At 32.1% G+C, this 23,785-nt stretch overlaps 2 protein-coding genes across 3 annotated transcripts in view; both read right to left on the bottom strand.

Annotated features, from left to right (window-relative positions):
• Positions 1 to 3,292: 3,292 nt before the first annotated feature.
• LOC144845885 (uncharacterized) overlaps positions 3,293 to 23,785 on the bottom strand; it is a 155,047-nt gene continuing 134,554 nt past the window's right edge. The window contains exons 49-58 of one of the 2 annotated variants that reach the window (XM_078703384.1): positions 6,834 to 6,994; positions 6,577 to 6,712; positions 6,293 to 6,442; positions 5,823 to 5,922; positions 5,636 to 5,700; positions 5,273 to 5,407; positions 4,938 to 5,066; positions 4,399 to 4,559; positions 4,171 to 4,306; positions 3,293 to 3,926 (exon numbers count right to left, since the gene is read on the bottom strand). In XM_078703384.1, coding sequence (XP_078559510.1) covers positions 3,858 to 3,926; positions 4,171 to 4,306; positions 4,399 to 4,559; positions 4,938 to 5,066; positions 5,273 to 5,407; positions 5,636 to 5,700; positions 5,823 to 5,922; positions 6,293 to 6,442; positions 6,577 to 6,712; positions 6,834 to 6,994 — 1,242 coding nt within the window. In that variant the 3' untranslated portion in view covers positions 3,293 to 3,857. Of the gene's footprint in view, positions 3,927 to 4,170; positions 4,307 to 4,398; positions 4,560 to 4,937; positions 5,067 to 5,272; positions 5,408 to 5,635; positions 5,701 to 5,822; positions 5,923 to 6,292; positions 6,443 to 6,576; positions 6,713 to 6,833; positions 6,995 to 19,501; positions 20,132 to 20,705; positions 20,842 to 21,144; positions 21,306 to 21,445; positions 21,578 to 21,960; positions 22,096 to 22,394; positions 22,460 to 22,590; positions 22,691 to 22,826; positions 22,977 to 23,259; positions 23,396 to 23,550; positions 23,712 to 23,785 lie in introns of those variants that run through there. The other variant, XM_078703385.1, reaches the window with a different exon arrangement.
• Positions 12,499 to 19,423, bottom strand: LOC144844917 (uncharacterized). Its single transcript, XM_078702026.1, has 13 exons — positions 18,979 to 19,423; positions 18,029 to 18,072; positions 17,583 to 17,638; positions 16,894 to 17,184; positions 16,085 to 16,342; positions 15,502 to 15,636; positions 15,140 to 15,289; positions 14,760 to 14,900; positions 14,354 to 14,479; positions 13,830 to 14,108; positions 13,413 to 13,721; positions 13,239 to 13,312; positions 12,499 to 12,813 (listed from the first exon to the last, which is right to left on the bottom strand). The coding sequence occupies exons 3-13, from the start codon at positions 17,629 to 17,631 to the stop codon at positions 12,499 to 12,501; spliced, it is 2,127 nt and encodes a 708-aa protein (XP_078558152.1). The 5' UTR covers positions 17,632 to 17,638; positions 18,029 to 18,072; positions 18,979 to 19,423.

Here is a 23,785-nt window from a genome sequence, read left to right as displayed (position 1 = left end):
ATGATAATGTTAAAATGTCAACTATCCAGATGCGACTTCAACATTTTAGGTTGGGTTTTCTACTTTATAAACTCGACTTCGTATATGCCTATTATTAGTCTAAGCTTCGAAATTGGTCTAGAAATCGGCATCTTTAATGTTCTATATTTTATCTTATTTCACTCTCCATTAACCCCATACAAAAACAATCGAAGACAAACTATCTGTTTAAAACGTGTTTATTCTGGGACGGTGTGGCCATGGAGATATAAAATTAATTGTATAGCTCCATGGTGTGGCCATACACACCAACTACCATAAACGTGCATTCATAATTACAATACAATATCTTGCATGAATCGGACATTTCGCTACCAATGTAGCAACATTCATTGATTAACAAAATCAAAATTTAACAGTGTGGCATGTCGACCGCGAATGACTAACAATAGCATCTTTCCCACTACACCTGCACAACCATTGCATAACAACGCACGGCATACAAAACCGTTTCGTACACCTGCGATGAAAATAATAAATTCAATTTCTTTTAAAATTGAGGGCGGCAAACATAAAATTTACGGGATCAAATACAGGTTGAAAACAAAAATTAAATAAAAAAAAAGATGTTAAATGTGCTCTCCCTGCCTCAGCACTAAGGCCCTGCCACAGCCTTTTGGGGTCGTTTCCAGCACATCACCAGATGCATTGATGTTGTCGCCTCATGATGTGTGGTGGAAAGGGGGACGTATAATTCTGTGAACCCTAAACACAGTGGTCGCATACCTTTAACTCTATTCCACCGACCAGCATGGGAATCGAACCCACGACATACGTGTTGTCAACACGACGCTCAGGCGACTGAGCTAACTGGTCATTTTGGTTTTAACAAGGTTAATAGGATATTTATGACGTAATGATGAATTGCGTAATACACGTATAAATAGACTATTATCAGCTGTTCAGTCATGTACTTCTTTGTGGAGTAACGGGTAATGCTCAGGTTTGGGTGCTCTCAGCTCTAGTAGATTGAGTTCGAACCTCTACGGATATTTTTTTTTTTTTTTTTTTGGAATTGAAAATAAATATTGTTTTTCTTTGATTTTGAAAGAGAGATATTTTGAAAAGATACAAAGTTGCATGGCATTATTTTCCATTAAATAGACTGCCATAAAACCTCGAAAAGAAGCCCATGTACTCCTTCATTTTTAGTACTCTTGTGTGGGCTTCTTTTCCACATAGAGTTCTTTTCGAGATTACTTTTGCAAACTAATTGAGAAGAGCTGCTAGGTTCCCGCCCGGAAAATATTTTATTTACATGATTTGAACAATCTTCTAATGTAAAGATTAACTTAAATTAATCAAAATTTAACAGTGTGGCGTGTTGACCGCGAATGACTAACATACCATCTTCCCCCATAATACACCTGCACAAACTCATTTACATAACAACGTACGGCATACCAAACTGTTTAAAATAGAGCTGCAAGGTCCCCGGACATGACATCTATTATTTTCAAACAACATGTATAAGAATCTTCAATACCCCACCATGCTTAGGGCTGAGCAAAGACAATTTTGAAAAATAGAGCTGCATAGGTTCCCGCCCGAAAAAAATGGCACTTTACATGATTTGAAATTATATGAAACAAACTATATAAGACTCACTCCAGGACAATAGAGCTTGTCACCGGAAAGTGCACCTATTCATTGAAATATGAAATTAAATATTAAGTCTCCAGTACTAGCCCACCGTTGGGGCAGAGCTAATAATGAAAATAGAACCTAGAATTGTACTTATACTATACATAATCACCTATGATAATTATGATAATTTTAAAATTTCAACTATCCAGATGCGACTTCAAAATTTTAGGTGGGGTTTTCTATGTGACTACTATTAAATACTGGTCATTTTTGCAATGTTTAAGATGATTGTCATTTATAGTAGTATAATCTCTGTCTACACTATCAAATAAAATTGGGATATGCCCAAATCTGGTAGATGCCCAAATGTGGTGGTGACATATATGGGCACATCACATAAAGTTTGATAGTGTAGACAAGGCTTTAGTAGACATGCCTACTTCTAGTAGTAGTAGTAGTATTTTCATTGGAAATGTTTAAAGTGGCTGAGAATTAGTACATGATTCTTATCTTACAATGAAAAATTCCTGTGGCACGTCCCACTTTTAAAGGGGGGTATAATGCCACTGTGGGCATTGCTGAGGGTTTTTTGTTTGTTTTTAATAACGTTATACCTTTGTTATGACTAAGATATTAAAATAAATCATTGAAACGTCTAGGCCTACTACACTCACAGTTGGGCAAAAACGAGATTGCACTTAGTAGGTCCTATTGACTACCGGAATTAATTGTAGGCCTATACTACATAATGTATACAGAATGTAGGACTCGGCTTGCATAGATATTTCATTCATATTATTATGGTGTTTAATATTAATGTCAATAACAATATTAATTATTATTTGTCATTTTATTGAAAACATTATAAGCAAGTGACTATCAATATCAGTAGTAAAACCCAAATCTGTGCCTCGGTAAGTTTGTTTTTTACACTGCACAGGATTTCTCGACATTACGACGGGAATGTACGACGTCGCCATTTTTACAGTTCACTATGTCGGTCGATCGGTCTGTCTGTCTGTCTGTCTGTCGGTCCGGTATCACTATGCGTTTTATCGCTTTTCTGTACTTTTTGAACTGTTTTGATGTACAGAAAAGTGTTAAAGTACATTACTTTTTGAAAGTTCATTTTTTTCTGAGAGCACGCCACTTATGGCTGTTGGCCTTGTTATCTCTAAAAACATAATATAACCATGATATAACATAGCCGTAGTTTCTCTAAAACAATAAGAAAAGCAACTCAATAGTATAAAAAAAGAAGCAAAATTAGGGAATTCATGACTTCATGAATTCATTAAAACTACATCATCGATTGGTACATTTTAAGTAATTTAAGAATAATCTATCAAGGTAAACGTTTTTAAATTTACTTTACCCGTCTCCATTTCCCACACCTCACCAGCTAATTTTACTTACTTGGTTATATCACACTAACTTGGTTATTATCACACTAACTTGGTTATTATCACACTACTTGTGGTTAATTATCAAACTAACTAACTAACTTATACAGGTTACTTAGTAATAATTAAGGTAACTTTTTATTTAATATACAGGTAACATGATTACTATTAAAGGTAACTTGGTTAATATACAGATAAAACTTGGTTAATATACAGATAAAACTTGGTTAATATACAGATAAAACTTGGTTAATATACAGATAAAACTTGGTTAATATACAGATAAAACTTGGTTAATATACAGATAAAACTTGGTTAATATACAGATAAAACTTGGTTAATATACAGATAAAACTTGGTTAATATGGTACCTTTAGTTATTATACAAGTAACTTAATTATTATCACACTAACTTGGTAAATATATATGCAAGCAAGGAATTTGGTTATTATCACAGATAACTTGATTATTACAGGTAACTTTTGTAGGTAACTTACAACTCTATTTAAAAACTTGGTGGTTCACAGTAAGTTAGTAATTATACATAGGTAACTTAGTTATTATCACAAGCAACTTGGTTATCATCACAGATATCCTTGGATATTATCAGGTAACTTAGTTAATACAGGTAACTTTACAGTTAACATGGTTATTAGAAGAGGTAACTTGGTTATTACATTGGGTACCTTAGTTACAACTGGGTTATTACCACAGGTAACGTAGTTAATATACGGTAAATTGGTTATTATCATAGTATCATAGGTAACTTGGATATTCATATCTTGCAGATGTCTTCCAGTCTAGCTGCAGATTTGAGTGCCTACCTCATTAGTTAGAATACGTTGCAAATTGTTGAAGGTAGGCTCGCACGAGCTCATAACACAGTGTATACTGCTCCTAAAATATACAAATTAATATATGAAGGGTTTTCTCTTTTTTCCTCTTTTGGACAACAACAAAATAGGCATATATAAGAAACAGCGCACAGATTTTAATGTAATAAATTAACCGTTCATTTTTTTCTAAAACTGTAGTTTATTTTATTATCTTAATTTGAAAAAATACTTAAAAAACACTGAATAAACAAATCAAGTTAAATTTCAATTAAGTAAAATCAATTTTGCAATATTATTTGACTTACAATATTATTCACCAAACCTGGCCTATTTTCTCGAAGCAGTTTAACACAGTTAAATATGTCGACGACGTCATCATGTTTCACTCTGTCCAATGTTTCTGTCATAGTGCAATAGACGCCAGTTCGACCAACACCGTTTCTATAAGAAAACATAATACACATAATAGATTATGTTCAATAGGCTTACTTTATTTTAGAAGTGTGTTTTTAATATTGTACGCATGAACTTACATGCAGTGAACTGCAATGGGATTCACTCCATCCTCAGCACCGGCGTGCGAGGACTGAACCATTTCATACACCTGCAACAATGTTTCTAACTTCTCGGGAGTGTCTTGGTCAACTGGCCAATCTGTAACTTGGTATTGCGTCACACAAAATGGTTCAGATTTCTGGGTGAATATGTAAATGTCATTCAATCTCTTACACAATTAAATGGCTAATCAATTTTTTTGAAATAGGTCTTTCATTAACATCCAGTAAATATTACTTTAGTTCTGATACAGTACAACAGACCTCTCACCCATGGACCTAACTTCTAAACGATTCTAGCATACGATAACACCGTTCGTATAAACAGTTTTTTTACAACATTTAGGCCTAGATTATCAAACACTATTTTTAATTATAAAAAATATTATTATCACTACACATAATTTAATATTTCATAATACTATACAAAAGTAATATTCCATTCACGTTTTATTCTTTTCGACAGGTTAGTTGTGAACCGTGATTTTCAGTTAAAAGTATTAATAACTTAGGCCTACCTTAGACATTGTATGTATTGACATATTTCTGATTATTACATGACTTCTGCTTTCTTCCGAATCAAACTGTATTGTTAAATTTCCGACAGTCATAGAGCTGCCTACGTCCAACCAATATTGTGCGCATGTCTGTATAAAAATAATGTTTAAAAACAGATTTACCAATTCGGTATACACTCTGATGCTTATTATAACTAAAATATCATAAACTATATCATTGCATATTGTCGCTAGAAAGAAAAGCGCAGGAAGCAAAATACAAAGTCTGCCATGTTCTGTATAGTATATGTAGGTGTTTTAATATTGGTATCGTTACACCGTCGTTTTTTACCAACCTTATCTGAATGGTCCATACAATTCAACATCACAATAGTCGATGTTTTCCAATCGTAAACAAGTCGCCAGAAATCATCCACAGTATCCTCCATTGGCATCTGAGTAGCAATGAATCTATTACTTATTCTGTAACCCTGAATTAAACAAATTGGGACAATTATTGAAAAAAAGAAGAGGAATATGGCATAGGCAATGTACCAACAGCAACACTTATGACATTTCTTCTCTCAACCGTATTTATGTAAATTGCTAAACACCAGCAAACCAAAGCTGTACTATTACAGTATTTGAGTAAACTCCATTTCTTTATGTTATTTGTTACTGTTTATTGATTATTTATATAAAAAAAGAAGACAACTTACATTGAGGAATGAAGCATTGATGTAATTGTTGGTCTCTGAATTCAAAATCACTCTAGATCGATCAACTATAACAAGAACAAAAAATGATGTAGTTTATAGTTCACAAATAGTTGTGTTAAAAATACAATTTGGATAACCAAACTGACTCATTCAGTATATTTAAATACAATTAAAGATCAACGTTCACCTGGTAACACATTTCCAAATCGGTTTTTCTTGATGCTGTGTTCTTGACGTCCACTCAACATTTTTTCTAAAGGTGGCGGTGGAGTTACGGAAACCATCATCTGCATGGTAAAAAATAAAAAGGAGTGGTTTTCATTCCGACGTATAAGCTTTACAAATTATAATGATTTCGGCATTAAACAAAAAAACTTTAATTAACTTCCTTCCCGACCTTTGATGATAATTGCACGAACACCACATAAATGGGAATAAGGGAATTCAGAGAAAGAAAGAAAAAAATATAATGTAGAAATAAAAAAGAAAAAAAGAAAAAAAAAGAGGAGAAAAAAAAGAAAAAAAAAAGAAAAAAAAGAAAAAAAAAGAAAAAAAAAAGAAAAACAAAGAAAGAAAAAAAAAAGAATGAAACGGCTCAGAAACAAAACCCAGTCGACTGAAACCGACTGGGTAACAATACAATAAATCTGTTTGTACCTCAAATTCTTCTTCAATGAAACTTTTCTTTGATTCAGGATTTATATTCTTCAAGTTTGTTAGCCGACTTGTAAACTCAGAGACTGCAAATTGTACAATACCATTGAGATAAAACTCACTCAGAGCACTGTAAATGAACACATACTGCGCCTGAAAATAAATAGAAGACATAATGTAGGCATAAAAAATACATACAATAATTAGTTCAGTGGATGTAGTCGCCATTAACCGCTGTGTATCAGTTGCCTCTCAACACATTGCCAATTCATGTTTCAATAACTTACAGCGGTCTGAACCATATTGATGCGATTTTCCCGTATATCCTTAATGTATTGGAAGACATCGACAGCTTCCTCAGCCATAATCATATCCATCATGGCGTCAATGACAATATAGGTACCGGTTCTGCCTACACCGGCACTGAAAAAAAAGAATAATAATTATAAATCAATAATGAAATTCCAGTTTTTATATAATGTGTTTCAAATAATTGTTACTAACTCACGTGAGATGCTGCATATTGTATAGTAATTATACTTACCTACAGTGTACTAACACCGGAGTCGGTGAACTACCTCGTACATTTTTCACTTTCTGAATAAGACGCAGTAATCCTGACGCAGACTTTGGTACTCCTTTATCAGGCCATTGAGTGAAATGAAACTGCTTAATGACACGCTGTTTAGCAACTACGTCTTCTTCCTATGACATTAAATAACCCGAATAAAAAACACATATACCTAGTATTCTGTAGGAACAGGTACTCATTAGAAAATTCTTCTACAGTTACCACAATTGTTTCTTTCTGTAAGCATAACATTTTAAAACGCTATTGATAATCCTAAATTTTTAATAAAATGCAGGATACTTACGAGCCAAATAACAATGTTTCTCGTTGTGTAATCCTTTGTTGTTTCTTCACTGACAACTTTTACATTAATGTAATCAAAAACTAAGAACTCTTGTTCGTCTGGCCAGTATTTCTTGCATTTCTCCTTTAACAAAACCAGTTTAAACTATTTAGTGGGGAACCTAATGTTCCAAAAATCAGTTCCGTGAGATTTTAATGCTCAAGTTGAGTTCTTGGCAGTTTTGGAATCCTTAGGACTAGCAGAATTCATTGCAACTGGGGGCCAATTTTTCCCGACCCTATTTTGGCCGCCATCTTGGATTTCAAAATGGCCCCCATTTTTTACTCAAAACTGATAGTAGCTCCTATTTTAAACCACGTACGAACATAATTTGTGTGATAAATCTTACAATATTATTATAAATCAGTCCAATGGTACAATTTATAATAATAGCATATGGCAGCCATATTGAATTTCAAGATGGCCGCCATTAAAAACGTATATAATGTATGCATTTTATAGTCAGGGTCCTCGTGTATTTCCGTAGGATTTTAATGCTCAAAGTGAGATTTCACTTCTTTAATATGGTGCTAGGATACCAAAAATGCTAGGCAACAAATGTTCACGATCCCGTAACCATGGTAACAGTCCCAAGAACAAAATGGCGCCCAATTGGCCCTATCTCCATATCCCTTTGGTCTATCAACAAGATATTGGTATCAAAATACTCGGAGCGTATATATTTATATTCATTGTAATGGAACATTTTGACGAAATGTAATAGGAAATGCTATTTTTCTGCACTATTGACCTTTGACCTTGACTTGCATTGTATCTAAAAAACGGCTGCTCATTGAAATTTTAAAATGGTCTCAAATTGCTGAGACCATACATATTTATATTTATTGTAATGCAACATTTTGTTAGAAAATAACCGGAAGTAAAGTTATTGACCTTTGACCTAATAAACATGAACTTTGGTGTATACAATAAGCATTTATCTATTTGTGCATGTATTGGTAATTATTTGTGGTAGGTATTAAACAAAGGGTTTATACATATTATTATCATTTGAATATCTAATTTCTAAAGGAGTCCACAACCAGACTTTGCTCACAAACTTCAAAAAGCTTCAACTCTTTTTTATCATCTCTGTTTAAGATCTATTTCTTGACTTCATTTGAAATTATTACTAAGACAATGTTAAAAAAAGTGTTGATTTTGTTATGAATGTATTTTGATAAAATCTTGGAAGGATTTGTGTGTTTTGTGTTGAAGAGGTGAGTTCGATGGGAAATCCAGTTCGATTTCCTCATTTTGAGTAATGCCGCCAACAAGACCACCAACCCATTTTAACTGTGTTCCTTCTGTTCTTCTAGAGCCTGATCCGGGAAAAGAGCACTATTTAAATACAGATTTTTTTTCTTTACATTCAAATTAATTACTGTACATTCTTTTATTCTTTGTTATTTGATCATCTACATCAAGCCAAGCTGGTTCATTATGTGAATTAGAAATTAGCTATTAAAATGATAATAATATGTATAAACCCATTGTTTAATACCTACCACAAATAATTACTGACTATTGTATACATCAAGTTCATGTTTATTAGGTCAAAGGTCAATAACTTTACTTCCGGTCATTTTCTAACAAAATGTTGCATTACAATAAATATAAATATGTATGGTCTCAGCAATTTGAGACCATTTTAAAATTTCAATGACCAGCCGTTTTTTAGATACAATGCAAGTCAAGGTCAAAGGTCAATAGTGCAGAAAAATAGCATTTCCTATTACATTTCGTCAAAATGTTCCATTACAATGAATATAATTATATACGCTCCGAGTATTTTAATACCAATATCTTGTTGATAGACCAAAGGGATACGGAGATAGGGCAAATTGGGCGTCATTTTGTTCTTGGGGCTGTTACCATGGTTACGGGATCGTGAACATTTGTTGCCTAGCATTTTTGGTATCCTAGCACCATATTAAAGAAGTGAAATCTCACTTTGGGCATTAAAATCCTACGGAAATACACAATGACCCTGACTATAAAATGCATACACTATATACGTTTTTAATGGCGGCCATCTTGAAATTCAATATGGCTGCCATATGCTATTATTATAAATTGTACCATTGGACTGATTTATCATAATATTGTAAGATTTATCACACAAATTACATTCGTACGTGGTTTAAAATAGGAGCTACTATCAGTTTTGAGTAAAAAATGGGGGCCATTTTGAAATCCAAGATGGCGGCCAAAATAGGGTCGGGAAAAATTGGCCCCCAGTTGCAATGAATTCTGCTGGTCCTAAGGATTTCAAAACTGCCAAGAACTCAACTTGAGCATTAAAATCTCACGGAATTACATTAGGTTCCCCACTAATTTGTGCATTATTATGTCATGTATACTTTACTCAAATTCACAAGAACATGGCAAACAAGCAGCCAAAAGCTGAAACCGTTGTCTAACATTCCACTTACAATATACAAATTACAATATTAGCAATGTAGTCAAAACAGGTGATCCTTTGAACTTAAAATGCAATTATATTATTAAGGATAGTGTCATTTGAGACAAGCTCCCCTAGCATGTAAAAAATTATTATAATGGAAATTTGTTTTCGTGTATTCTTACTACAAAATTAACTATTTCACTAGGCCTACCTTAGTTCCTTCAAAGACATTGGTAAGCATAACGATTACTTTAATATCTTTCTGCCAAATCATTCGCCAGAAATCATTGATAGAGTTTTTGTTAGGGCCTGAAAAATATTCATAATAAGACAAGAAAAACAATATCAACAGTTTAGCATATTCCCTGTATAGTTGTAATGTAGATTAATATAATTAATGCACATTGAATAATATATATATAGTTATCTAGTTTAAGATTCTAATATAGGAAACCTGGTGAGATGAAACATAAATTATTCCAATTAATTAATTAATAAACAGCATATAAAGTGATGTAAATGTTTAATTGTATTTGTTTTTCTCACCTTGGCAGGCTATGTAATGTCTTGTTGTATCATAACCCTATAGATAAAATAAGACATTTATCTATGCAAGTATTGTTTAGAAATTATTAATTAATTAATTAAAGAAATTTCATTCCGTTGATGGAATTTGGCCCCAAAGTGTTATTGGTGCGCACACTGATTGGAATGTGCGCACTGGTAAATCGCAGAGAGATTCATGAATATAAAAATAAGCTAAAATCAATTGTAATCATACTCAGGACTAAGCCTTTCTGAATCTAAAACAAATAAATATTTAAGTTTGTGTTACTTATTTACATCGATATAGCTTGCATTGTAGTAATCCGAATCCGGATCGCCGTCAACTTTGTCCAACACAACTCTTGCATGATCATCTAAGAATAAAATAATTATGTATTTTCTTTAATTAAATGTTTCAAAACAACATTTTATTAGAAAATAAAATGTCAATACACTAGAAAATCGGCAGAAAAATAAGAAAGTCACAAATTCGTTATACTTACATGGGACAATATTCTTGAATCTGTTCTTTGTTTTGTGACATTCTTTGGTTGCTACTTCCCATGGATGAGCCTTTTCGACTGGTAGAAGCTGTAATTGTGACGTAGATCCGTCAGTTACACATCGATAAGTTTGAGACTTTCGCCCAATGATAATATGATTAATGAGGTTGATTTTAAATGTTTATTAATTTGTGTTGGTGTTAATTGAGTGTTAAAACACATAGATTTTTAAGGCATACATAGAGGCCCTATTATTCAATATTGATGAACTCGTGGCCACCGAAAAACTGTCTTTTGATATTGATATAGAATCTAATTCAATACTCTCTTTTTCAAACATCCAACTACAGTAGTATAATTATATTTTTAAAAAAGTGTTACTAACATCAAATTCCTGGAACAACACTGTTTTTTTATTGACGAAATAGAAAGGCAGCTTCGGAATTGGTATTCTTCTTGGGTTCACGGCGGCAACATTTTCATATGTGAATTGTTGTTGTACACTCTCTGACGGAGTATCTGTACTTGATTCCGCAGTTAAATCCTCAACTGAGCATGTGACACCTGTCTCACAATTATTCTCATTATTTTCTTCTTTTGATTTCATCGGAGCTGGATACAATTGATAACGTATAAAACTTTGGTATAATGGTAGATTATCAAAAAAGAAAAGAAGAAAGCGCAGGCCTGTACATTTCTGCAATGTTGTGTGCTGCGTGTGCATAGTAAAACTTAAATTGTTTGTATGAAAAAAACAATTATGTAATATATGGTATAGTTGTTCAAATGATTGATAACTTCATTGTTTAAAAAAAAATATCATTATGAAAATAAGGAATATTAATTTTTGTTTGTTATATTAAAACATTATGTTATTTACGATTTAAACTTTTTATTTTACATTTACTATTAGGCCTATAAAAAAGAAAAACAATAACATTAAAGTCTTGTGTGAAATGAATAAGAAAATAAATCATCTGATGGTAATTTAGTATTGTTACCTTCAAATGTGAGCTGTAGTTTATCTTCCCCTCGTTGAATTGCTTTCTTTTTAACATTGTTTCTTCTCCTGTATTATACAAATCAATATAGAACAAAGGAGTATAATTTAAAGAAGGAAAAAATAAAAGAAAAATCAATAGGGAAAAAATAAAAGAAAAATCAATATGGAAAAAATAATGTCTCGCTCTATTTTTTTAATAATTATTTATACAACACTCTACTTTTGGTATTCTATTATGTATTGTACTATGGAGGAAGAAGCTCTAAGATTGTTCTAAATAGATAGCTAGCATTAATTCAGAAAACCCGGTGATATATGGAAAGGACAAATAGAAATCCATCGATAAAGAAATAGGGAAACATACGATTTTGTGTACCATGCGATTATTGTATTGTAAATAAAAATATCCTTTGTACACAGAAATAAATATAAAAATACTTACAAAGCAATTATAATTACAGTTAATAATATGAAAAATATGAATGCTCCAACTGCACCACCGATTATGCCGATTGAAGTTGAGTTAGTTGGTTGATTGGTTGCTTTAAATAAAAATAATAAAAACAAATGGAACAGTAGGATTTTAAATTGCCATGATGTGTTTGAAAAAAAGGCTAAATTTTACCATCCCGAATAATACAACAAAACATATTTTAGAGAAGTCACACAGTAGTCTAAATGTGATTTGTACAGTCTTTAGTATCATAGATGTTAAAAGGAATCATGTAAGTTACCCTGTTTGATAAAACTGCAGGTAGAGTCAGAATGGTTAATTACACTATTAATACGTACCTTCTCCTCAGTTAAAATTAAGTCTATAAACCAAATAACACAAACTAATAAAATAAATTTCGACGTGTTGCCAAACCTTCTAGTTCGTCTTTCGGATGTTCACTTGTAGCGACAGTTTCACTTTCAACTTTAGTAGGCCCAACTTTAACCGCTTCACTTTCACTATCTTCATTTGAGACAGTCAAATAAATGGTGTAAGACGATACATTTAAAGTTAGGTTCCAAATAGTTAGATTAGTGCCGATAAGTTCGTAGTAGATATTCATCTCGTCATCCTCATCATTAGATTGCAGATATACTGTGTATAATATGTATGACGTGTTATAGCATTGCAGTGTCTCTGTATCTGCATCACTTTGCTGAATATAAACATTAAAAATATATACACATAAGTTGTAAGCATGTATTGTATTAAATAAGTAATAATTAAAAGAGAATTGTCAGTTTTACTGACAAATGCTCTTAGTTTTAGTAAGTCCATTTTATTTAAGGCATCATATTTGTTATTAAACTATGTCAAATCTTTCAGAGAGTTATCGATAGTATGACTATTAGGCATCTTTTTATTGAACTTTGTGCTTTCAACTGTAGGCCCTATTAGTAGCATAAATGAGATATAGGTTCCATAGTATTAAGTCTAATATATCAGATTATAAATTAATCATGATAGGGTAACTAGTAACATGATAATGATAATTATTGAATGGTAATTAGCCATTAATAATTGAAATTATTATGATGAAAAGTATTGAATCTCCTAATATAAACGTAGTTAATGACTTACAGTCCAGTTAATGAACAGATTGTGTGGATTCCCGTCTATAAGTTCATGGTTTACGTTTTTAACTGGTTGAGGTTCTGTAATATTAAACAAAACACGAAAATACGATTCATTATTAGTGTATATTTGATTAAGCTAAATATATGTCAGAATACCGACGGTCTAAGCACTACTTACGTCCACAAATCGTTTTTGCTATGGTACTTCCTTCTCCAATTGGTCCTTCACCGCCTTCACCAGGCCTCACAGCTGAAACACCAAAAGTGTATTCTGTATCCCACATCAACCCATTAACAGTTCCTGATAAAGAGGCCTGGTATAGCCCTTTATTCCAATCGTCAGTATTGTTCAGTTTGTGGTATAAAAAGTATCCAATAACTGGACCATCTCCACCGTCAGTATTGTTGTTCCATGCCGTCCACTTAATGTCGATGGAGGAACTTGACATATTAAGAATCGTCAGACTTCCATTATAAAAAGGTAATCCTGTTGAGAGAAACTGTTAGTTAGACAGTTACAGCTGTAACAAATTTCTTTCTAAATAATAATTTTTTTATAATAATTAATAATGATATATTTAAATGTATTACTTACGAAATATGTCAAAGAGGATGGCACTTTCAGCTGAAAAATGATCTTGTACAATTACACATTTGTACGTTGAATCAACGTCAGATATTACAGAAAATGTATGTTTCGTTGTATTGTTACCATCTGGTATAGTTTCTAATGGTATTGTAATGTTTTCTATGACGTCATTCTTTGTCACCCTAATCATTGTTTGAACTTCGTTCGAACCAGTCTGATAAACTGAACACGACACAATTGTTTTCTGGCCATTATTTGATGGTGGAGATGTGGTATTAACGATTCCTGTGGATTAAGAAATATTATTATTTTCATTTTCTTTTTCATATTCTTTTTTTCAATTAAAACAAGACTTAAAATGTACTCAGTAATAATAACGATTAGGACTATTGGGGTTATTATTCGGTAATGGGGATGTTATATTAAATTAATTTCAATTTAGACAAGGTCATTTTAAAAGGAAGTCAATATTACAGATTCTCGTAAATATTTTAAATTTGGTGATTTAAGCAATACAAACATGTGCTTACCAACTTCACACTTAGGTTTAAGCCAATTATGAAAACACGTGCCTTCTATGCATCTACCAGTAATTCTGTGACATTCACATGGACATTCAATATCGCAGTTTTCTCCGTAAAATCCAGGTTGACATTCTAAAAAGTCGTCGAAATTATTTATTTTTATCAACAATGTAATCTTCCATTACAGATTTATTTTTTTATATATTTACTTTGTCCGAAACATGCATAACTTAACAGCAAAAAGTAAATAAGATAAACGAGCCTAGAAAAGGTTTTATCTGAAGAAGAAGAAAGCGTACTATTGGATAAACTAATTGTAGTAGAATTAGGTCACAGAACATTAATGAACACTTTAGTAATGAATTATGCTAGTTAAAAATTATTGAGATTGATATATATGACTCTTTCCTACTTTGACAGTTAGATCCCGTCCATGGGTACGCACAAGACGAGTATTGATTGTCAGTGCATTTTCCTGTATATGGATCACAACCACCTTGTTTACAATGACAAGTTTGAGCACAGTCTGAACCAAATGTACCTGATGAACATACTGTGAGATAATTTAAAATCAATGAATCCATTAAAAAAAACTTTAAAATACTGTATTACAACTATAACAATTTCGTATTATTATTTTGAATGTTAAACTACGGTGTAATGACAACGGCAATAATACTATGATATTGATATAGGCCAATATTATTTTTTTAAATCGCAACTAGGCCTATAACAAAAAGGGATTTGTGTATTGTTTACATTATTTTATAACATTACTTGTCTTGTCGTTACCTGTATCACATTTTATTCCTTTGTAACCGGTAACACAGCTACATCCATATGGATCAGGTAAACAGAACTGATAGTATCTACACGAAGTAAGAGGACCACGAGTGGAACAACGATTTTCACAATTCCAACCGTGTCTATTGCCATTGCATTCTAGGAAACCAAAGCAAAATAAAATAGTAAAAGTTTTCGTTCGTGCGAATCTAGAAATATTTAAAATAAGATATTGAAATGAGCGTTTTTGTTTTAAATACCGTTTGATATCAATATACTTCAATAAAAACAAAACAAAATCATTATTCAGCCTTACATCTTCTTCATTTAATAAAAAAGTGCACTTTATGTATTGTTAACATTATCCTCACCAGTTTCACACGTGGATCCCATAAATCCAGGTGCACAGATACAAAATCCTGTTTTGTCATCACACACACCTCCATTATAGCAGTATTCACAGTCACCAGTGCAGTCAGGTGGACCCCATTTGTGATTAGGACACTCTAAAAACCAAAAGTACTTACTACTAATTTATGATTTCCTAAACGATGTAACAATTAGGCATACTAGGCGGATAGTGAATAAATCGGTTGTTTTGGTAGGCCTATTAAAACAAAAACTAATCGCACATTGGAATATTATCTGTAAAGGATAGATTTATTTTGATTAACATCATCTATAACATATATTTGTTACATGTTACAGCTGATCAAGCACTCTGCAATTATTTTTATTTAAATAGTTTGTGATTCCAATAACATCCATTGACGTCGCTTCACATCAGTAAACTTGTTTATGGCAGTACAATATTGTTTAAATAATCTTTTGCTGATTGTATGTCTGCTGATTGCCCTATCGGCATTTTGATTCACCATAAGCATTGTCTTCTATTCAAACATAAGGATAGGCCTACGCGATAATTATAATTTTATAATAATTATGCATCTTTACCTCGTACAATCAATTTGATAAATGCATGCATAAGATCTTCCCGGTAACCATCCTGATACATCTCGTAAACACCAGCATCACTGGTCTTTACTGGATCAAAGGTCATGCTCGTTTCTGTTCCATTCTTTAATGCAGTAGAGCCATTTTTCCTCCACACTAACTCACTTATTAATGTTAAATCCGTGTTGAATCTAATTGTGACATTATCTCCAACATTCACAGTTACAGTGTTTTTAGAGTTTTCAGGAGTTATTACGGCTGTTTTGAAAATATGTATTGTTTTAAATGAATAAGTGTATTATTATTATTATTTATGTAAATTCAAAATGTATGTTATTTAAGGTACGGCATTGTAAGAAATTTATAGAAACAGAGCTTTAATATCTAAATAATCATTAAAATAATATTACAACTCGGGGCATAGGCAAATTTGGGAGAGGAGGTGTACATCATCTTATGGAAATAGATATATTAACAAAAAATAAAACAGATAAAAGCATAAGCAAGTTTTAATAACAAAACATTAAACTATGACCTGTTTCCTCAAAAAATACAAAAAATAAAGGGAAGCATATGGGCGTTAAATTTATATTATCTTAGAATAAGCATAGTGTATAATATTATAGACCCGGATGAAGATATCTTCGAGAGAAGAATACGAAAAGCAGATATCTTACTTTCAAGTCTCTTATTAAAACACCCTTGTTCAAATAGGCTTTTGATCCGATAGTGCTATTCAGTATTTATATTGTAAGTATAATTTGATTTAATTAGACAAGATATGTAAAGCTATAACTGCTATGCCTTACCATCATCTCTTATTTTAGTAGTTTGAACGACTGTGGTAGCGCCATTATTCACTATCTTGCAATAGTATACTCCCATGCCTACTGCTTTATTTACAACATGCCTTCTAGGATTATTACCAGGTGTCGGTACAACCCACTGTGTTTCAGTTAAACTTTCATCATTGTCTACTGCAAATGATCTACCGTAACTCAAACTATGTCCAGTAAATGTACTAGGTGTGTAACATTGATAATACTGGTCAGCGTTGTTTTGTGGGTTAACATTCAAAACTGTTATATATCCATCATTTCCTAATTAGAAAATAGAATTTACCTTTACCTATTTAGTATCAAATTAATAGTAATTGGGGTGTTTAATCTACAATGTTATAAGTATAAGTAATAAAATATAAAACATATAAATAAATATAAACATTTGTTCATGTCATATAAAACACATGAAATTTATTTCATTATCAAGCCAATATAAATGTAAGCTAAACTAAATAATAAAGAGGGAAAACGACTTTGTTTTTCAAAATTATAACGTATCTACTTTACTACGTAACACATTCATAATATAACATAACGGTTTATGCAATGAAAATTGCAAATGAATGACAATTCGCAATAATATTTCTTAATGTTATACGATAATAATTATAGATCTATTTTTGTTTATTATGGCATTTTTTTAAACTAAAACGTACCCACGGTGAAACCAATAAGATGCACACAAATCAAAATGCTAATGAGCATAGTTTTTCTGAAAGAAAACATTTCGATAAAATATAAACCTGGCAAATAATCAATTTTACGATGTAACTTTTATTTTCGTGTATGCTAGGTTCGATAACAGTACTGAACACTGTTAGGAACATGATGGTGCTGTTAACACTGTTGATCATGATTACCACTTGGACGCAACGCAATGAAGCAATCGCACTCTTGTCAGTCAGCTCACATGCGTTGCGCTTACGTCTTTGCGTTGCGTCGTCCTAGTGGGAAGAACCTAGCTTAAGTATTTATCAGGTCCTGAATACACATTATTAATGGTGAACGATTGGTGCTTGTTTCCTTTGAACGAGATATTATTTTAATTCTCAAGTATATAGTTTATGTTTCTGTAGTGGTAATAACAAGTAAGACTACTTACAGAATATTGATAGAAACTCGTCTGTATATGCCAACGTACGTCTACTAAATGGAATAAGGAAGTGCTTTAATAATTATTTACACGGTTATTTAATCGAAACCTTATAATACTACCACAATTGGTGTATAGTTTATACAGGCTTGTTTTCAGCAAAAACAACAAAACACAATATAACGAGAATATTAAGTTCGCTCAATGCACATTGTATTTCTAAATCCATAGATGGTTTTGTTGGGTTCTTATCCAAACACAACTTGTTGGTGATGACGTCAATTTTGACAATATTCCTTATATTAGGAATGTGTAGGCCTAAGACTTTTTGTAGGTACACTTTTTTATGTTGTGCGTATCCGAATTTCTCATAGTTCCTAACAAAATCCTATCCTATAATATTTCCTATAGTATTTTGGAAAAAGGTACGTCACATGCACACCATAATTAACATGCTACAGTAAATCTCAGAGATACTATATCTACATTATAGGCTTACTTCCTATTAAGTGGACACTTTTGGGACACAAAGTGTCTGAATAAGGATTTCCCCTAATCATAGGTATGTCCTGTCGTGCGGATACCGATTACTATTAAAAGTACAAACAAATCTATAAATGTGCATCATTTATGGTACAGACGTTGTATTTCAGGAAATAAAATATCAATGCAGTGTGCCCAAAACAATCATACGGTTGTTTAGACCTATTGTGAGGGGAAAAAAAGACCGCATCATGCTCTTTCATTACCGATGTCTTAATTGCTGCTGTATTTCCTTTTTTAAAGTTAACTGTTAAATTAAATCTAAATCATTATAAAGTAACAGTTTACTAGCCACACGTTCATGTATATTAAATAATTAATCTGTTATACCTAATGCAATTCATTCTGTTTCTTTTCACTTGTTATTTTTTTGTACACAGGTTTTTCTTAAGTAAACATTTTAGGCTCATACATACCTTGTATTGTATGAAACATTAAACTTTAATTAATTAAACTTAATATTATGGTCTGCGTACTGTCACCTTAAATTAAAAATTCCTGAAGAACGTTCTCGTTTTTACGTATAATGAGGTTTCGTTATGAGACTGAAAAATACGGTAAGATATATTTTGAAGGTAGATTAGATCGCAATCATGATATTTGTTTCAACAACTACAGCCGTTCATTGATTGTGGCACCAGTAGTCGTGCCAGGAAACACCAGTCTTTAATAGAACACCGACCAGGATAGGCATCTGGTTCGTTTGAACCTTTCAGCTGATTTAGTATTGCAACTGCATCTGTTATGCTAATGAGCTAGATGAGCCCAATCTGCGCATGCTCAGAGTTATCTGCATCTGTATGTTGAAAGTTATTTATTTACAAACATTCCTTACTTTAAATGATATGTATATCGTTTGGTAGAATATGTAGACCTTATTATTTTTTCGGCCCAAATGATCTTATAAAAATGGTAATGAAACATGGTTTAGGAGCATGTACATTTCGAACTAAAACATCTCTCAATAATACGGCTGAAACAATGTAGGCCTATGTATAACTTTTTTTTTATTAGTATGTTTAAATAGATCTCAACAAGTAACAAGAACATAGAATTTGATTTATATCTACCAACTGGAGTAACTAAAGTTATTATATTATATTATTATATTAATTTGCTAAAATTAGTAACGTTATACCTACTTACTGGACTTACCCAATTTATTCTATAATGTACGATAATAAAGTCATTTTTTGTAAACGATTAAATATTATTTCAAATTTATAAGAGGATTTATATGAACATAAAGTAGGTTATTGCCCTTTCTGAAAATGCACTTTGCAAGTTATTGTTCAGAATGCCATTATTTACTCCTATTCAGTCTCCTGTCTTTCTTTCAAGCTCAGTTGGTGTGTTCTTTTACAAATCATTCGAAACAATTAAATTACATCTTTACCAACAGTGAACATTGCGTCATGTTTTAACGTAGATAATGTAGATGAAGATATTCAATGAAGATATAATACTTTTCAGCGTAGGCTGGTGAAGAATAATTTAGGCCTAGTTAGAATACGTTGCGAATTGTTGAAGGTAGGCTCCCACGAGGTCATAACACAGTGAATACTGCTCCTAAGATTTTATAAACAAAATGTAATGTTATTTTATTAGTTAAAACTTTAAACAATTGAAAACATATAGTTTGTAAGGAGGTAGACCTACTACCTTGTTTTCTTCTTGCCTTACATTAAGAAAGTGCAAAGTTGTCTCAACTTTTAAACCATGGAAGCATTGGTTTGATTAAACTCAACTAATTAGCTTTTGCCGCGTTGCGAAAATTCGTTTAGAATTAATGTATAATGACTCAAACATAATTTATTAACGAAAGCTCACATCAGTTTTGATGCTAACCATTAAAAAATGTATTGGTAGCTTAAACAACAAAAACTATATACTTGGCATACATGTTTCGGAAACCATATTCATCGGTGACTGAAGTAATAGGCAGTCATAGTAAATAATATCATAATATACATTTATTCATCAACAGTTTAAGATAAGATAATAGATAAGATTAAACATAAATTGATTAGTCAGAACAAGAAATTAAACTGTTGATAGGGCCACAAACTAGAAGGCAAGAATTACCACCTGGAAGATTGTGTAAATAATAATGCTGTATATAATTGTATAACATTTGACTTACAGTATTATTCACCAAACCTGGCCGGTTTTCTCGAAGCAGTTTTACAGTCTTCAATATATCGATGACGTCATCATGTTTTACTCTGTCTAACGTTTCTGTCATAGTGCAATAAACTCCAGTTCGACCAACACCGTTTCTAAAAAACACATTTCACATTAAAAGACATTTAAAACAATTAATCTGAATGACTGAGAACATACTCCTACAGATAGGAATACGAATTATAATGTTTTTGTTTTATCTGACGTTCCCATTATAAAATGGACTAATCTGAGTTAAGATAGAAGACGGGAATTAATTAATATAGTCTGGCAAACCATAACATTACAAGGTAATAAAAATGTGAAATAATGGTACAGTAATTTTTCTTTAATTATGATTGAATGTTTTTATTGATGTTCAATTAGTTTCTTGTATTTCTATTCAGTTTAATGCTTACATGCAGTGAACTACAATTGGATTTGCTTTGTTTCGAACAACGGTGTGGGATGACTGAACCATTTCATACACCTGCAACAATGTTTCTAACTTTTCTGGAGTGTCTTGGTCAACTGGCCAATCAGTAACTTGGTATTGTGTCACACAAAATGGTTCAGATACCTGAAGAAAAAGCATAATTAGAACAGTGGTCTATACGACCTACATCATGTTCGCTACCTCTAGTTTTGACCTACTTCTTCCATGCTAAAAGCCGTGCTCTTTCCCAGTCGAAAAAATCCATAACCTGAATAGTACTTTACCTTATCCGTTGTATGTATTGACATAGATCTGACTATTACATTTTGGCTTCTGCTTTCTTCTGAATCAAACTGTATTTTCAAATTTCCGACAGTCATAGAGTTGTCTACGTCCCACCAATATTGTGCGCATGTCTAAATGATTATGATATAAGATAACATTAAAGAAATTAATATAACGATTTTATGGCGCATTCATAAAGAAATTATTATAAAATATACATTTTTAATAATGAATAAAATGTATTTACTATTTGAAATGAAAATATTCTTCCCATTCAAGAAGTAAAAATAGTCAACTTTATTATATTAATTCGCCGCTTCAATCAATGGCGAATGCATAATTTTTATACTGTAAACCTTTTATAACATGGGACCTAAAGGAAGGAGGAAGTCCATTATGCTGAGATAATCGAAGCAACAGAGCAACTCATTCCGAAAGTAGGCCTAATAAATAAATAACTGACTAGAAAGCTGAATACAAAGACAGTGAAAGTGTATTTTTATTCAGTACCAACCAGATCTGAATGGTCCACAGAATTCAACATGACAATAGTAGATGTTTTGCACTCGTAAACCAGTCGCCAGAAATCATCAACAGTATCCTTCATTGGCATCTGGGTAGCAATGAATCTATTACTTACTCTGTAACCCTTTGTATACAAAAATAAACGTGGAAATAATTAAAAACAATTACGACTACTCTAACAATAAACCTAATTTGAATATTATTTAAATGAGAAACAGCATCTCAGTGTATCATAATATAAACATATGAAAGGTATTTATACTATTTGTGTTTGTATTGTTTGGTTCAACAAAAAAGTAATAATTGTCCAGTTTATATGATAATTATGCTGTTTTACTGACTTTCATACTGGAGAAATTTCGATAAAATATACCGAGAATCGGCTGAAATAACCAAATAAATAATAAATAATAATAAACTTACATTAAGGAATGAAGCATTAATGTAATTGTTGCTTTCCGAATCCAGCACGACTCTAGATCGATCGACTGTGAACAAAATAGAATATCGAATGTATAGGATGACTTAATGTTTGTAATTTAAACATATGATGATTTAAAAAAGAGTAAACTTATGTCAAAATATATATACTAATGGAATTTTTAATCAACGTTCATACCTGGTAACATATTTCCAAATCGGTTTTTCTTGATGCTGTGGTCTTGACGTCCACTCAACATTTCTTCTGGAGTTGGTGGTGGTGTTACGGAAACCAACATCTGTTCCAAAACAATAAAAGCTCTCTTGAAATAATTTCATTCTCATAAAAAATGTGCTTGTATTTTATACAATTAAGACGAAAAAAGCAAAATAAATAGATATATGATGAACACAAAATAAACAATGAATGTATACCTCATATTCTTCCTCAATGAACGTTTTCATTGATTTACGATTTACACGCTTCAACTTTGTTATGCGACTTGTAAATTCGGAAACTGGGAATTGTACAACGCTATTGAGATAAAACTCACTCAACGCACTGTAAATGAACACATATTGAGCCTGAAAAAAAAATGACAATTTAGAAACATACTGTTGACGAGCATTCTTACCTTTCATCATATTAGGGATATGGGACAAGTTAGGTCACGTCAATTCTTTGTGCGCATGTGAATAAGAAGTGCCTCGACACAGTTTCGGTCATTTCCAGGTGACACGTCAAAGCGTAGGCAAATTGAACATTTCCTAATGCTGACATAGGCCTATATCATTCGACATATCCAAACTAAAAGAGCTTACTGAAGTACGAATTTATTTTAAAACTGGTTCATGGTTCAAAACTTACCGCAGTCTGAACCATATTGATGCGATTTTCTCGTATATCCTTTATGTATTTGAAGACATCGACAGTTTCTTCAGCCTTTATCATATCCAGCATGGCGTCAATGACAATGTAGGTACCGGTTCTGCCAACACCGGCACTGAAACAAAACAAATAAAAAGGGAAAGAACGAATACTTGTATACATTATTAAGTACAATACAATTACGATAAATGACCCACTTACTGGCACAGTAATTACGGTATATAAACATAATTCTTACTTTAGTTCCTCCAAAGATATTGGTAAACATACCTGCAATGTACAAATGCAGGAGTCAAGGAAGTCCCTCGTACACTTTTTACTTTTTGAATAAGACGCAGTAATCCTGAAGAAGACTTTGGCACTCCTTTATCAGGCCATTGAGTGAAATGAAACTGCTTTATGGTACGTTGTTTAGCAGTTTCTTCTTCCTCCTGTAAAGTAAATTAAAAGTCAAGATTTAATGTCATGTTATAGTCTGATTTTATTTGAATCAACAGAAGAATTA

This window comes from Antedon bifida, chromosome 6, assembly GCF_963402885.1.
Source record: "Antedon bifida chromosome 6, ecAntBifi1.1, whole genome shotgun sequence".
In the NCBI taxonomy this organism is placed as follows: domain Eukaryota; kingdom Metazoa; phylum Echinodermata; class Crinoidea; order Comatulida; family Antedonidae; genus Antedon; species Antedon bifida.
Note: the sequence above shows the minus strand (reverse complement) of the source record. Positions and strands in the feature narration are given on the sequence as shown.

What these genes read in the sequence shown, in the direction of transcription:
- LOC144844917 (XM_078702026.1), bottom strand. Translation starts at nt 17,631, where the DNA reads ATGCTCATTAGCATTTTGATTTGTGTGCATCTTATTGGTTTCACCGTG. An exon ending in GGGATCCACGTGTGAAACTG is followed by an intron (nt 15,290 to 15,501) that starts GTGAGGATAATG and finishes TTGGTTTCCTAG; the next exon opens with AATGCAATGGCAATAGACAC. An exon ending in AGCAAAAACGATTTGTGGAC is followed by an intron (nt 13,313 to 13,412) that starts GTAAGTAGTGCT and finishes TTAATATTACAG; the next exon opens with AACCTCAACCAGTTAAAAAC.